General features: G+C 46.6%; 1 protein-coding gene across 1 annotated transcript; it reads right to left on the bottom strand.

The window, feature by feature from the left end:
• Positions 1–10,940, bottom strand: SLC25A51 (solute carrier family 25 member 51). The gene is made up of 2 exons (XM_065406658.1): positions 10,868–10,940; positions 1–916 (listed from the first exon to the last, which is right to left on the bottom strand). Exon 2 carries the CDS (start codon positions 877–879, stop codon positions 1–3), a length of 879 nt encoding a protein of 292 aa, XP_065262730.1. The 5' UTR covers positions 880–916; positions 10,868–10,940.
• Positions 10,941–14,510: the final 3,570 nt, after the last annotated feature.

Consider the following 14,510-nt stretch of genomic DNA (forward strand, 5'->3'; position numbering starts at 1 on the left):
TCATAATAACTTAAGCAAGAATTCATATGTTGCATTGATTATGCCCCAGGATATAATAGAGCGATGGTAATTCAGATGGGCTCCTCTGAAAAGATGCGTCAGTTTTCTATCACGTTCCAGCCAAATCTTCATGAAAACTTTTGGAAAAGACTGAAATTCCCCACCAATTTGAGACTGCATGCGAGCTTTTACAACATTAATTGGGAAAAACAAGAATCCCAACATGGCACCTAACAGCCCTCCACAGATAAAGTCATTGACCAAATGAGCACTATAAGAAGTTGCTTCGGGAAGACACTGCTTGATGGGTCCTCGCAGGCCAAAAAAGAGTACATTACTCGGTCCATTTCGGATCAGAATAGGTACCAAACCCCGATAATATTCTTTAATTCCATAGTCTTTTAGCACCCTGAAAGCCTGGTAAGTGTTTGTAAATCTGTCATGATGTTTGTAGTCCTGAAGCAAAGTCTGGACCCGCTCAAAAGGTGTAAGAAGAGCTTCTGATGTTCCTGCAAGCACTGCTGCCACACTGCAAGTCACAAGTTCAGGTGCATTTGTGTGCCTCTGGAGCAGGGAGGAGAAATCCTCATACAAGCCAAACATCAGGGCAAGAGTTGTAGTTTTCTGCATTAATGGAGGGAGGAGTCCACGGTACAGGTTTCGGATTCCATCTTTCTGTAACTGATATACTGCCTCCCTTAATCTCACTCCATACAGTTGTTGTCGAAAGAGGACCTTCTGGATGGGAAAGGTGATTGCTATATTGGTGAAGGCTGCACAATATCCACAAAAGTAATGTTTACCTGAGCTAACTTTTACAATGTGATGAGCAATATCTTGCTTTGAACTTGTTATGACAAGATCTTCTGAATCCATCATACTGCTCTTTCTTTCTTCATACGAGTGTTGTCCTCTCCTACATCAAGAAGGTAAAGGAGAACATGAACAAAGCTGCACAGAACCCCGCTTTTTTTTTAATTCATGTTTATAAGTCCTTTGCATGCACAAGGTCTTCAAGCAATTCCATAAAAATTCAGTGGACTAGAATGATAAATCCCACATTTGAGAGCTCATACATGTACAAGTGGTTTCAGTGGCTGCATTACAGCTCTCAAAGAACTGAAAGATTTATACATGGTTCAGCTAACTGACACAAGAAAGGGTAAAAAAAGCAGGAAACTTTTTTGTTGATTAAATGCAAAAAGTTATACACAGAAATCACTTTTAAAACAAAGTAGCATATTTAGTGCCATGTGAAAGCTGAAAATGTAAGTGGAAGTTAGTAAATTCAGAAGTTAAGGTTCCTACACTCCACATTAGTAATTTTGACAATTGTTGATACAAAACAAATCAGTGAAAGTTTGTGTTTTTTTAAACTTGCTATTACAAGTCATCTTGACTATTCAGACTCATATTTTACATGACCCTGTAACAGACCAAACCTTATCTGTAAAGAACACATTTGCTATGGAGTAGAAATTATAGATCACAAACTATAGAAAATATGGGCATAATCTCTAAAGAACTGTCTACATTATAACAACTTAACTCAGGGAAAGTAAGCAGTTGGACAGATGTCAATTAGCAACCTACATGGTTTTATCCAAAGGCAGAACATCACAAAAATATAATGGGATGGGTGGGAAGGAATCTGAATCAATGCTGAGTGTACAATTTTGAAAGATCTTTTTGGTAAGTGTGAGATGCATTAAGGGATGGGAAATAAAAACCCACACAACCCGATTACACAGAGAAACAGCATTCTATAAAATTCTGAATGCAACCTGAACATACAATGGGTTTGGAGATGGGAGGGGAGAAGTTATCCCACTTAACCAAGCCATAAATTCAAATGTGGCTTGTCAAAATGGTAAGATAATTTAAGTAACTATGTCTGCATACCTGGTATTATAGCATAGCCAAGTAAGTATAAAAGAGCTGACTCCAGAATTACAATTAATCAATCCTAGGCGCACATATTGTCCTGTTAAAGGTCAGAGAAGAACTGGGACAAAAGTGAGTTCTTAATACAAGTATTATCTACAGAGAGTTCTAAATATCTGCAATTTCAAAGTTTTGTGACCTACCTGAGAAAAGCTAGGGAGTCTTAGACCCAAATATATTATTTGCGTTTGGTTTTAATATAATTTTTTTCCTTTCTTTAACATCTGATCTTAGGCTATATTGTTTGGGAATTTCATTCAGTTCCAGAATAGTTAAATATAGCTCAGACTTCTAAAAGGAGATATTTAAAGGTGTCTAAACTCTAAAGCCTACTCTGCTTTGCATTCTCCATCAGAAGGCATGAGCATATGGGGTCATTTCCATAAGTGCAGTCACTGCCAGCCTATGTGTGGTAGGCAGGATGCATGGGAAACCCTAAATAACCACAGCCAACAACTGATCTGAACCTGATTTACATTTAAAAGTTTCACCAGTGTAATTATTTTTGGTTAGGGGTGTGATTTTTTAAAGTAGTTATACCAGTAAAAGCCCTACTGTGGATGCAGTTATACAGTATAGTTTACTCCCCTTCCTGTACAGAAATACTAATATCTAGCTCTTACATAAGCACTTTGCATCAGTAAATCTCAAGGCACTTTACAAAGGAGGTAAGTATCATACTACTATGTAAGCACTTTAATACCAGTATAACTACATCTATACCAGGGGGCTGAACGGCTTTAACTATCCTGGTATAGTGTCAGTAGGTCAATTTAGTTAAATCTGCATAAAGGTGCCTTATACCAATGTAGCTATTCCTATAAAGAAGGGGAATAAGCTATAACAGATACAACTGCATCCATAACTAGGGTTATACCAATTTAACTATTTTAGTAGAAAAATTATACCCCTTCCTGAAATAATTAAACTGGAATAAAACTGTGTGTAGACAAGGCCTTAGGCAGCTTAACACCAAATGCACCATCAGTAGCAGTCTGTGGTCCAGTCATTTCAATCCTCATTTTCTATTGAAAAAAATGTAAACAAAGAGCCAAATTTATATAGGCCACAAATTGCTGCCTGCAAAGCAGCTGAATTCATGAGGTAAGGAGCAGTGTGGAACTATACTTTATCCACCTCACCCTTGTTAAGTTTAACCAAAAAGCATGCCAGCTGTCTCTCAAGCACTTGTTATTACCAAAGCCGGGCCTCATGGGAAGAGGAGAGTTTCCTTTGAAGTCTTTATGATAAATATCTGCCTGCAGCAGTACTTTAGAAGTAACCTGCCACTTCCTCCAATAGTGCTCAGAAGTACCTAGGCTACTTTTCAGTTAAACCAGGGGCAGGCAAACTTTTTGGCCTGAGGGCCACATCAGGTTTCGTAAATTGTATGGAGGGCCCGTTAGGGGAGAGGGTCGTGGCCCAGCCCCCACCTCCCATCTGCCCCCCCTCCCCCGGGACTCCTGCCCCATCCAACCCCCCCCCCGTTCCCTGACGGCCCTTCTGGGACCCCTGCCCAATCCACACACCCCCGCTCCCTGTCCCGACTGCCCCCGGACTCCCGACGCCCCATCCAACCCCTCCTCTCATTCCTGATGGGCCCCCCCCGGGACCCCTGCCCCATCCAACCACCCCTTCTCCCTGTCCCCCGACTGCCCCCGGGAACCCCTGCCCCCATTCACCCCATTTCCCCCCGACCACTATCCACACCCCCGCCCCCTGACCACCACCCCGAACTCCCCTGCCCTCTATCCAACCCCCCCTGCTCCGTGCCCCCTTACCGCGCTGTCTGGAGCACTGGTGGCTGGCAGCACTACAGCCGCGCTGCCCGGCTGGAGCCGAGCCACGCTGCCACCGCCGCCACCATGACGCAGCACAGAGACCGGGTCAGGCCGGGCTCTACAGCTGCGCTGCCCCAGGAGCTCACAGCCCCGCCGAGAGCACTGTGCCGGCAGCGGAGCGAGTGAGCTGAGGCTGCGGGGGAGAGGGGACAGCAGGGGAGGAGCTCAGGGGCCGGGCAGGACAGTCCCTTGAGCCATAGTTTGCCCACCCCTGAGTTAAACTTTATTGCCAGGCTACTTTTCAGTTTAACTTTATTGCCAGGGATATAGTCCTTGAGGATTAGGGAGAAATATAAGCTTTGGTTTGCGCCTTTGTTGCCTATGCCTGTAAATCCCTACAGCTGTTATAACACCACCCAACTCTTATAGAAAGCTTTTCTCATCAGTAGATCTTAAAGCACTTTAAAAAGGAGATAAGCATCCTTATCATCCCCATTTTACAGATGGGGAAACAAGGTCACCCAGCAGGCCAGAACCCAGACCTCAGAATGTCAGCTCAGTGTTCTCCCACTGGGCTACACAAACAACAGTAGGGTGAGGGAACTGCGAAGGGGATACTTTGCATCCCATTGCCTTTTACCTTTTTGTACCTATTTAACATGACAATGGTGAAAGATTAGGAATCTTCCTGACTTTTGGAGATGAGGCCCACGAAAGCTTATGCTCTAATAAATTTGTTAGTCTCTAAGGTGCCACAAGTACTCCTGTTCTTTTTGCGGATACAGACTAACACGGCTGCTACTCTGAAACCTGTCAATATGGTAAGTTAGTAAGTGAACATGACATCACCAATCAGAAAGTGGGTTTTGATGACCTGTACCTAAAACATCTAATTAACAACCGGAGTAGCAGTACTGCAGACTTCCACGCACACCACCACGCCTCATTTCTAGAGGTGAAAATGTAGTTCAGTCTCCATGTCTTTAGTCTTAGGGTACGTCTATACTTACCTCCGGGTCCGGCGGTAAGCAATCGATCTTCTGGGATCGATCCCGGAAGTGCTCGCCATCGACGCCGGTACTCCTGCTCCGTGAGATGAGTACGCGGAGTCGACGGGGGAGCCTGCCTGCCGCGTCTGGACCCGCGGTAAGTTCGAACTAAGGTACTTCGACTTCAGCTACGTTATTAACGTAGCTGAAGTTGCGTATCTTAGTTCGAAGTGGGGGGTTAGTGTGGACCAGGCCTTCCACAGGAAGCACATTACCAGTACAGGAATACCTATAAACTATACAGGCAAAGTATTCCTACTGTGGACACAGCTTTACTGGCAGAGCGGCAACTTGTACCAGTATAGTAAAAACACCCCCCTGAACAAAACAAGCTGTACCAATAAAAGCACAGTTTTGATAGTATAACTGCATCTACACTAGGAGTGTCTGCCAGCACATCTGTGTTGTCAGGGGTCACAGCTCTGACCAATTATAGCTATGCCAGCAGAAGTCTTTACTGTAGATCTGGCCTTGGTCTCTCTGCTAAGACCAACTACAAGAGTTCCACTTATAATGGCAAGGGCTTTTTAATTTTTGTTTGTTTAAATTTGGCCACATGTTCATTAGGAATTTGACTGAGACAACCAAATCATTCCATATAGGTCACTCAGGAGCCACCTTTGGTAACTTTCGGCTAATACCCGTTTGGGACTGATCTGAACTAGTTGGTCTACAAGTAACTTGTTCCCTAATTCCCTGCATTATCCACTTCTCCAGGTCTGAGGTCTTTAGGGACTTGTCCATAAAAGCAAAAAGGGTACCTCTTTCAATCATTTTAGTTTAATGTGACTGAAAAGCCCTAATAACACACACGTAGATGCAGACTAAGACCTCTGAATTTGTGTTAGCTGGTCATATTGTAGCTTTTTTTACCCGAGTAGTAGAGACCCTTGTGAGAAAATATATAGTCTATTACATTTATTATTTTGGTGCAAAGAGGACTAAACCATGTAAAGGCAGGAAAGGCAGAGGTGGATAACACTGGGATTTGTTAGTTCAAAGCCATATCAGAAGATAAAAATGTGTAAATGTAAACAAGCAATCATACAGGGAGGACACTGCTGCAAACTGCTGACAAGACAAACTCAACTAGTAACTAGTACATGGCAGAACTTACATGAATGTTAAAGCCTGGTTCTACTCCAAAAACTGACTCTAAAAATGGCATTGTCTCACTGATTTTTGTATCAAATTGCCTAAATTTGCAAACAGAATTGTTTTCTAAATGCCAACTGGATGTTGAATGGTGGGGTGGGGGGAGGAAGGAGAGAAGAGAGAAATAAATGGTGACACTTTCTGAAAATCTTCTCATAACCAAAATTCCACCCACTAAAGATGCTAAAGTGGAATGCCACTCAGATTGGCTAGAGCCTCATAAGAATGTCCCTTTACTTATTACATGCTTTGATCAAAGTGAAATAGTTAACTATGATGACATTTAAGTTTTTAGGCTTCAGAGTTAAATCTCCCTTTAAATGAATAGGGACAATTCAGACTTCCCTTATAACTGTTTCTGATCAGGCAGACTTAACTATACACTGGTTTACATTTGAAGATTACTTTCACAGCTACTAAAGGCTAAAGATTTTATTTTTAAAATAAATGTTAGATTCTGGAGCAAGAGTTGTAGTCACCAAAGAAATCATTGGCTAACCAAGCCACTACAAGAAATCCCAATTCAACACCAATAGCTAGATCTGCAAACTTAGTCTGAAAGTCAAACTCAGCTCTCCCTAGCACACTCCTCAATAAAGATTCTGCAGTTTGAACTCAATTAATTTTGTTGATGTGAAAACTGCAACAGAATCCAGAGATAACTCTTTCAGAGCTCTATTGGCTCTGCAGGGCTAATAGAAGTAAAAAGTAGTAAATACGATAGACAATTAAGCAGAAACAACAATGAATATACACAGAGAGCAGGTCCATTAATTAAGACATTGCTCTGAAAAGTAACTATGAAAAAACTGGTAAAGTCATACTTTACAGCTACCTTTCTCAGCCATACAGGTTTATTAAAATAAGCCTGCTCAGGATGAAAAATACTTTTTGTGTTGACAAAGAACATATTTATTGACAGTCTAAAGCAGGAATTCTCACTCCATGAGGTATGACCCAAAGTGAGTTGGGAGGGAATACCAGCTGGGTCACACAACAGTGATTGAGAAACCTAAAGAAATTATTAAAGCTATACAATCTCTCAGGGTAAGATTACTCCTGGGGAAATTCTGCATCACTGCATGCACGCATAATTAATGTGTCATGTGTAATTTTTTTTCCTCTGCAGAAAGTAACTTCGGTGGGAAAGTTGCTGCAGTTACACCTTTTGCCCAACAGGGGCTGCTGTGGCACTAGAACTGCCAATATGGAAGAGAAGAGGTTGCCTGCCTGGCAGCATCATGCCTGTGGGGCCAGGTCAGGAGATAGGGGATATGGACGGGAGGAGACAGTGTGGGGCTGGGTGGGGAGACTGGGGCAGGGGCTGAATGAGAGTGGAGGCGCTGGGCCACATGGGGACAGGGGGATGGCTGAGTGAGGGCACAGAGACATGGGGGAGGGGTGGAGGGACACATGGGGGAAGGAGGGGCTGAGTGGGGGCACAGAGACACATGGGGTGCAGGAACACATGGGGATGGGGAGGAAGCACAGGGACACATGGGGACAGATGGGAGGGGGTGCAAGGACACAAGGGGGTACAGGGACAGATATGCCTGACTGAATGGGAGAGGCTATGGGTCAGCCAGGGTCTGCATGGGGGAGGCACCCTAACAATCCCTCCCTGCCCCCCAAAATAACCTGTTCCATACTTCTCCCACCCACACCCAACAACCATCCAGGCTCACTCCCAGGCTCCTTCCCTCTCCCTCAGCTCCTCCGTTACCCCTGGCTCCCCCAAGCCTTTGCATTGCTTCTGAGGGGCAGCAAATACGGTTATGTATTGCAGTTTAAATGAATTACTCAAAGTTCTGTATTTATATGCCTAATAAGGAATCTATTTGACAAAAAACATTTCCTGAATCTTTTTCATTGTCTGTATTGTTACAGATGTACTTGCTGACAGGTATTTTGAAATAAATTACCAAAATAATTGAAACTGGTGTGATTATATTGTGTTATTATTTTAAAATATTATGTGCAGAATATTTAATTTTTTGGTGCAGAATTCCCCCAGGCATAGGTAGGATCCAGAGTTCGCTCCCATATGCTGCCTACTTCCCTACCACTCCAACCCATGCAATGGGGCTCCTCACTCTTCACCACCTACCAGCCCTCAGCTAGAGAAGGAGCACTTTTAAGAGGACGCACAGCTGCTCACACAATCCCCTGAAGTGATGATGCCTGTACTGTACTCCTAAGTGCTGGTAGAAGGTGGAACACAGAAAGGAGATGTCCAACCACACCACACCCCAGTGCAATTTCTTGCAGTTACTATAATCCTTTAAGTATCAGAGGGGTAGCTGTGTTAGTCTGAATCTGTAAAAAGCAACAGAGGGTCCTGTGGCACCTTTAAGACCCTCTGTTGCTTTTTATAATCCTTTAGAGCCTTTTGGTGGGTTGTCACAAGAAACAGATGGTTTTAGGGACCCCATGCAAAAAAAAAAAAGTTCGAGGACCACTGGTCTGAAGCACGGAAGCAGCTTAGAATAGGATCTAAATTTAGAACAGTAGTACCTCCCAGGGAAAAAAAGGTTGAGCCAACTCCTAAGCAGGTTTTTCTTGTGCTTGTAATTTTCCTTGGCATTCACTCCCAGTTGAGAGCTTTTTAAAGTTCTCTACTTTCACCAAGCAAAGGATGTTTTCTTTTAATTACCTTGTTTTCTTTATGTTCATTCTTTAAAGGGGCACAATCAACATAAAACTCATTTTAAAAGTCTGTGTTAACATTGCAGATTAAGTCATCAAAGAACTGTAAAAGTCTAATTTACTTTTCTCCTGGTATGCTGTTTGCTTTGTTACAATTCAATCAGCTAGAACAATAAAAAGAGACTCATTCAGCTTCAGCTTTGTTCCCAAGGCATTTTTACTTTCTATGGGTATGTCTACACTGCCCACGTTACAGCACAGCCACGCTCTGATGTGGGCAGTGTAGACACGCTTTAGCACCAGGGGAGAGTTCTCCCGGCAATAAAACGACAAAATACAACACCACCCCGAACGAGCAGTGGTAGCTTTATCGCGGGAGCGGGCTCCTGGTGATAAAGGGCTGTCTATATGGGCTTGTCCACACTGAAGTGCTCGACAAAATTTTTATCTTTCAAAGGTACTTTTAAAAAGCCCCCCCCCCGCGAAAGACAAAAGTTTTGCCTACGCAAGTGGCAGCGTGAATGCGATTTTGTTGGGAGGAGTGCTCTCAACAGGTATTTTGTCAGCAAAAGTGCTGACAAAGTACCGAAAAAGAGCATTTACACATGGTGACTTTTAGCGACAAGGCTGTGTCGACACAGCCTTGTCACTAAAAGCTGCATTGTGTAGACAAGCCCTACTTCCGCTTTTCAGGGTCAGGGTGGATAAAAATCAATGATTAAAAAAAAAAAATCGGATTTTTTTAATTTAAATCGGATTTTATTGATAAAATGCTTTTTGAGGGAAAAAACCTTTGGTCAGTAAAATTTAGGTTGCTCAGGGGTGTGAAAAACTCCCCCCTCGGACCGACATATGTTACAATGACAGAAACACCACTGTGGGCGGCGCTATGTTGGCAGGAGACACTCTCCCATAGCCTTAGGCAAGAAGGAACTTAAGCTCCAGTCACTTTCACTTAAGCATATTTGAAAGTTTTTGCAGGCTGGCCTGAAATAATCAGTTTAGTTCACTGACTACAGTTAATCCCTCTGTTTAATAAATCATTTAGTTGTAAATGTGAAACATGTTTTGATGAGAAATTTATGTATCCAAACATTTAAGGTTGTTGTTTTTTTAAATAAAAAATAAATTTTATACGCTTTTTGTGTATTTAAATTCCAGTTACCCTTCTACTTCAGCTTGACACAAACCATGGGGGAAAAGTTAATTGTCTGGTAAATAAGCAATATATCATTCACCATTTTCTAATATACTAAAAATGTACAACAAATACTACTCTGGAAATACTAAGCTATATAATAGCTTAAATAAGTGTACAATTATAGTGTGCCCTCCTAGGTGCAAAAAGATGTAACAAATCTAGTGTAACTTAGTTGAAAGCGAAGACCATTAAAGCATGTTATCAACCAGTGAGAACATGCCTTTCTTTCAAAAATAAACTTTTCCATTTGTACTTCAGTTATTCAAAAATATAATGATTTAAATGGAGGCTTTCCACTTGATCAATGCCCCCCAAATCAAAGTCATACAGCCAATGACACGCCAACACAGAGAACAGGAGAGACGGAGGTGCGCCACTGCCCCGGACTGAGATCTAGCCACACCGGCCTGGCAAGTGGCCCGCACCCACTCGCTCGGGATAGGGTGACCAGACAGCAAGTGTGAAAAATCGGGACGGGGTGGGGGGGTAATAGGAACCTATATAAGAAAAAGCCCCCCCCAATCAGGACTGTCCCTATAAAATCGGGACCTCTGGTCCCCCTAGCTGGGGGCGAAGGTGAAACCCCCCCAACAAGGCCACCTGGGAGAAGAGTCCTTCCTGCCCCTCCCCACCCCCTGGCCATGGGGCGCAGGCGAGCGCGCGAGGCAGACCCAGCCTGAAGCACCGGCCGCGGCTGAAATCACGGACATTACGACAGGTCTCTCGTACCAGGCTGCTCCCGCCTGGATCCCGAGGCCAGGCCCGGCGCCTGACCCTGCCCAGAGACTCGCGCTCCGCGCCCGGCGGCGCTGCCCGTTCGTTGCCCGCGCGCCGGAGCAGCGGCTCCCTCCAGCGGGAGGGCGGGGCCCGCGCGGCTCGCCGTTCGAGCCCCAGCGCGCGCTGCCAACGCTCCCCCTGGACCCAAGGCAGGGGCTGGGCGCGGGGCCAGGAACGGCGGCCGCGGCAAGGGGGGCGGGGCTCACCCAGCACCCACAGGCGCTAACCTGCCCCCCAGCGCAGGCCCGGCGCGGGGCGCTCGGCCACTCAGCGGCCCGACCCGGCCCCGCGGGGGGGGAGGGGCGGCAACTCACCCGCGCCATGGCCGCTCGCGCCCGCTGACAGGAGCCGGGCCCGGCACCCTCCTCCTCGGCCATCGCCGGCCCAGCCCGACATCCCCCGCTCTGCGCGTGCGCGTGTGCCGGCCAGTAGCGGCACGTGACCTGGACGCCAGGGCCCCGCCTCGCCCCCTCCCCTCCCCGGGTGGCGGCTCGGCAGAAACGCGCCACGTGACCAGGGAATGTGGCCTGGCCCCGCCCCCCCCGACTCTCGAGTAGCTTCGAGCCCCCAGCCCCGACCCAATCAGCTGGAGAGCCGGTCTCTGCGTCAACACGGCCTCGCGCCAGGCCTGTGCGCGGAGCACGGGGGTCAAGGGAGGCCAGGCAAGGGCGGCCGGGTTCGGGGCGATAGGCCCTGCGAGGGGTGGGCAGGCCCGGCCCCCGCTCCTCCCACCCCGTGATAGTCCCGCAGAGCCCCCAGCCCCCCTGGCCTGCGCCCGGGCACCGTGGCGGGGTGCCGCCCGCTGAGCGGCCCTGCCTGCGACCACGTCCATTGCACTGACAAGGGGAGCGGCGGCCCCTGCGCCCTGCACTGGGGGACTCCTGGGCCCCTCCCCCGGCACAGCGCCCCACCTCCGCCCCCCCTTCTGCTGCCTCCCCGGTTGCTGGGCGGCGCTGATCTCCCGGGACAAGGGCCAGGGCTGGACCCCACTTCCCCATAGCCTATAGCCCCATGTGGTGCAGTTGTGCCCGGGAGCACTTGGCGAAGATGCTACCACAGCCAGGGTAGAGCAGCTCCCATGGGCGTAGGTACTCCACTCTCCCGGGGGCAGGAGCTCCTGTCCACACAGCACTTACTACTCTGGGGGTTAGGTCAGTATCCTAGAATCTCAGGGTTGGAAGGGACCTCAGGAGGTATCTAGTCCAACCCCCTGTTCACTGGGCTATTCCCCCCGTGGTTTGAGCATTGGCCTGCTAAACCCAGGGTTGTGAATCCTTGTGGGGGCCATTTAGGGAACTGGGGTAAAAATCTGTCTGGGGATTGGTCCTGCCTTGAGCAGGGGGTTGGACTAGATGACCTCCTCAGGTCCCTTCCAACCCTAATAGTCTATGAAAGCAGGACCAACCCCAACTAAATCATCCCAGCCAGGGCTTTGTCAAGCCAGGCCTTAAAAACCTCAAAGGAGACTCCACCACCTCCCTAGGTAACCCATTCCAGTGCTTCACCACCCTCCTAGTGAAATAGTGTTTCCTAATATCCACCCTAGACCTCCTCCACTGCAACTTGAGACCATTGCTCACTGTGTCACTCAGAGGTGTGAGTTTTGGAGTATAGAGCAGTGGCCTCCAAAGTGGGGGTGTGCGGCTTTTGCTTTGTCAGGCGGGAGTCCAAGCAGCTTTTAAAAAAAAAGTTGTTGTTTTTTTTGCTTCGGCAAAAATGGTAGAGCTGGCGCAGCAGGGGGGTGCGTGCTCAAAACATTTTTACTGATGGGGTGCGAGATCAAAAAAGTTTGGAGACCACTAGTATAGAGGAGGGCAAAGTAGGTGCAAAGTGCTGCAATTGACAGTAGAACCTAACTTGTGGCTGAGAGAAAGCTTTGCTATGAGCACCGATTCACTGCCCCATAACTTCCTTTCCATGGAGAAGAACATTCAGGGCACCTATACACCTATAAAAGCACTATGTAAGTGGTGATATTATACTTAAACCTCTGATACAGAGTTAAGATATGTATGACCTGCGCAATACAAGCTTAACTCTGCCCTCTTTGATGGATGCCCCAGCATGCCAATAACATAGATTAGTACTCTACCCTCCAAGATGCTACAGAAGTTAGAACACTTCAGGAACAGAATGCTTGAGCGCTGTTGGACGGAGTCTAGCACCTTTTTGCTACAGGAAAATTCGGGTTTAGGCTAGGCATAGCAAACAGGAGCTGTCGCACGCCTGGCCTACACTTAAACACTGAGCCTACTCCACACAAACCACCCTTGTCTGAAGGATTCTGTCTGAGACATTGCCTTTGCTTACTCCTTGCTAAGCCACAGAAGTCAGTTGTATGCCACCAGACTGCTGACAATCCCCATGGCAAGAGGGCCTTGTTCATCTCATCTCAGCCTGCAGAACTCAGTGCTAGAATTAGTCAGACCTGATCCTTCAGGGTACATATGCACCGATCCTCATATCACAGCATCAGGTCTGCCAACCTGTTCCAACTAATCCTTCCACCATTTAATATACACTGAACAGTGAATGGCAGTTGCATGCACATAAATGCTGGATTTCAACTGTGTGGAACACAATACACAATACAAACAATGGCATATTCTTTTAGTCTTTAATCATATCTGCTTATTTTGGCAGCACCTCTACTGAGGATTTCTTGCCAGCTCCAATGTAGAAAAGTTCGAGTTAACTCTTTATATCCTGAATTTCAGAGGTTTAAGTGTAGGTGCGCTTAATGTTCTGGAAGAGTATGAGGCAATGCCACACAACTTGAACTTTGCCGTTGGGGAGTGGAGTGGAGCCCCAGATTCTATACTCCACTTAGGATCTAGTGTAGGGGAAAGGGACTCTTCACAACCCTCTGCAGCACAGGCGGACTGCAGGGGTAGGAAATAGACCATTCCTCTCAATAGAGTGTTCTAAGGGTATGTCTTCAGTACCAATATTAAAGCGCTGCCACGGCAGTGCTTTAACAAGGCTGTGTAGTCACGGCACCAGCGCTGGGAGAACCCACCCCCACGAGGGGAGTAGCTACCAGCTACTGGTGCACTGTCTACATAGTCACTTTACAGTGCTGAAACTTGCATCGCTCGGGGGGTGTTTTTTCACACCCCTGAGCGATAGAGTGACCAGATAGCAAGTGTGAAAAATCGGGACGGGGGTGGGGGGTAATAGGAGCCCATATAAAAAAAAGCCCCAAATATCGGGACTGTCCCTATAAAATTGGGACATCTGGTCACCCTACTGAGCAAGAAAGTTTCAGTGCTGTAAAGTGGCAGTGTAGACAAGGCCTAAAATGAATCTGAAACACCCTCCCCACCCCCAGAGAGATGAGTACAGCTGACGCAATAGCTCTGAGAAGTGTGAACTCACCCTTTGCAATGGGTGTTCTCTCCCAAAGTCTCTCCCAGCCCCTGTGGAATAACGATTTCCAAGACAATCTCACTATGCATGCGGGTGTTAGAGCAATTTGAATATTAAAATCAGCTCCTTGTTGGGGAAGGGTGTCTGTCCAAGGACCTCCTCCACCGAATGACCCCAAGTTTGCTCTGAGTGGTACACTGCTGCCCCTGTTGGACAGTTTTCATGACAATATGACTATGCTTGTGGATTATAGAGCATGTTGATTATTAAAATAATCGCCTTAGTGGAGGATCTGTATCTGGAGAACCCAAACGTCCCCAGCTCGTGCCACTAATCTACCCTAATGTGGCACAGCTATAGTATGGTAGGGCAGTAATGCCACCACAGCTAAAGCGATGTCAGGATTTCATTTTTAATAGAGGTGAAAAAAGTCTACAAAAACCCTGTCTTTTGAGTTAGCAAATCATTTTTGAAATGTTTACTGTAGTTTGTGCACTGTTTGATTTTTTTCTATAACAGTTTGTGGGGGGTGGGAATATCACATGGGGTTTACTCCGGTTGTTTTATAAAAAGGGCCAAGTGACTAAA

The sequence above is a fragment of the Emys orbicularis genome, chromosome 6 (genome assembly GCF_028017835.1).
Source record: "Emys orbicularis isolate rEmyOrb1 chromosome 6, rEmyOrb1.hap1, whole genome shotgun sequence".
Lineage (NCBI taxonomy): Eukaryota > Metazoa > Chordata > Testudines > Emydidae > Emys > Emys orbicularis.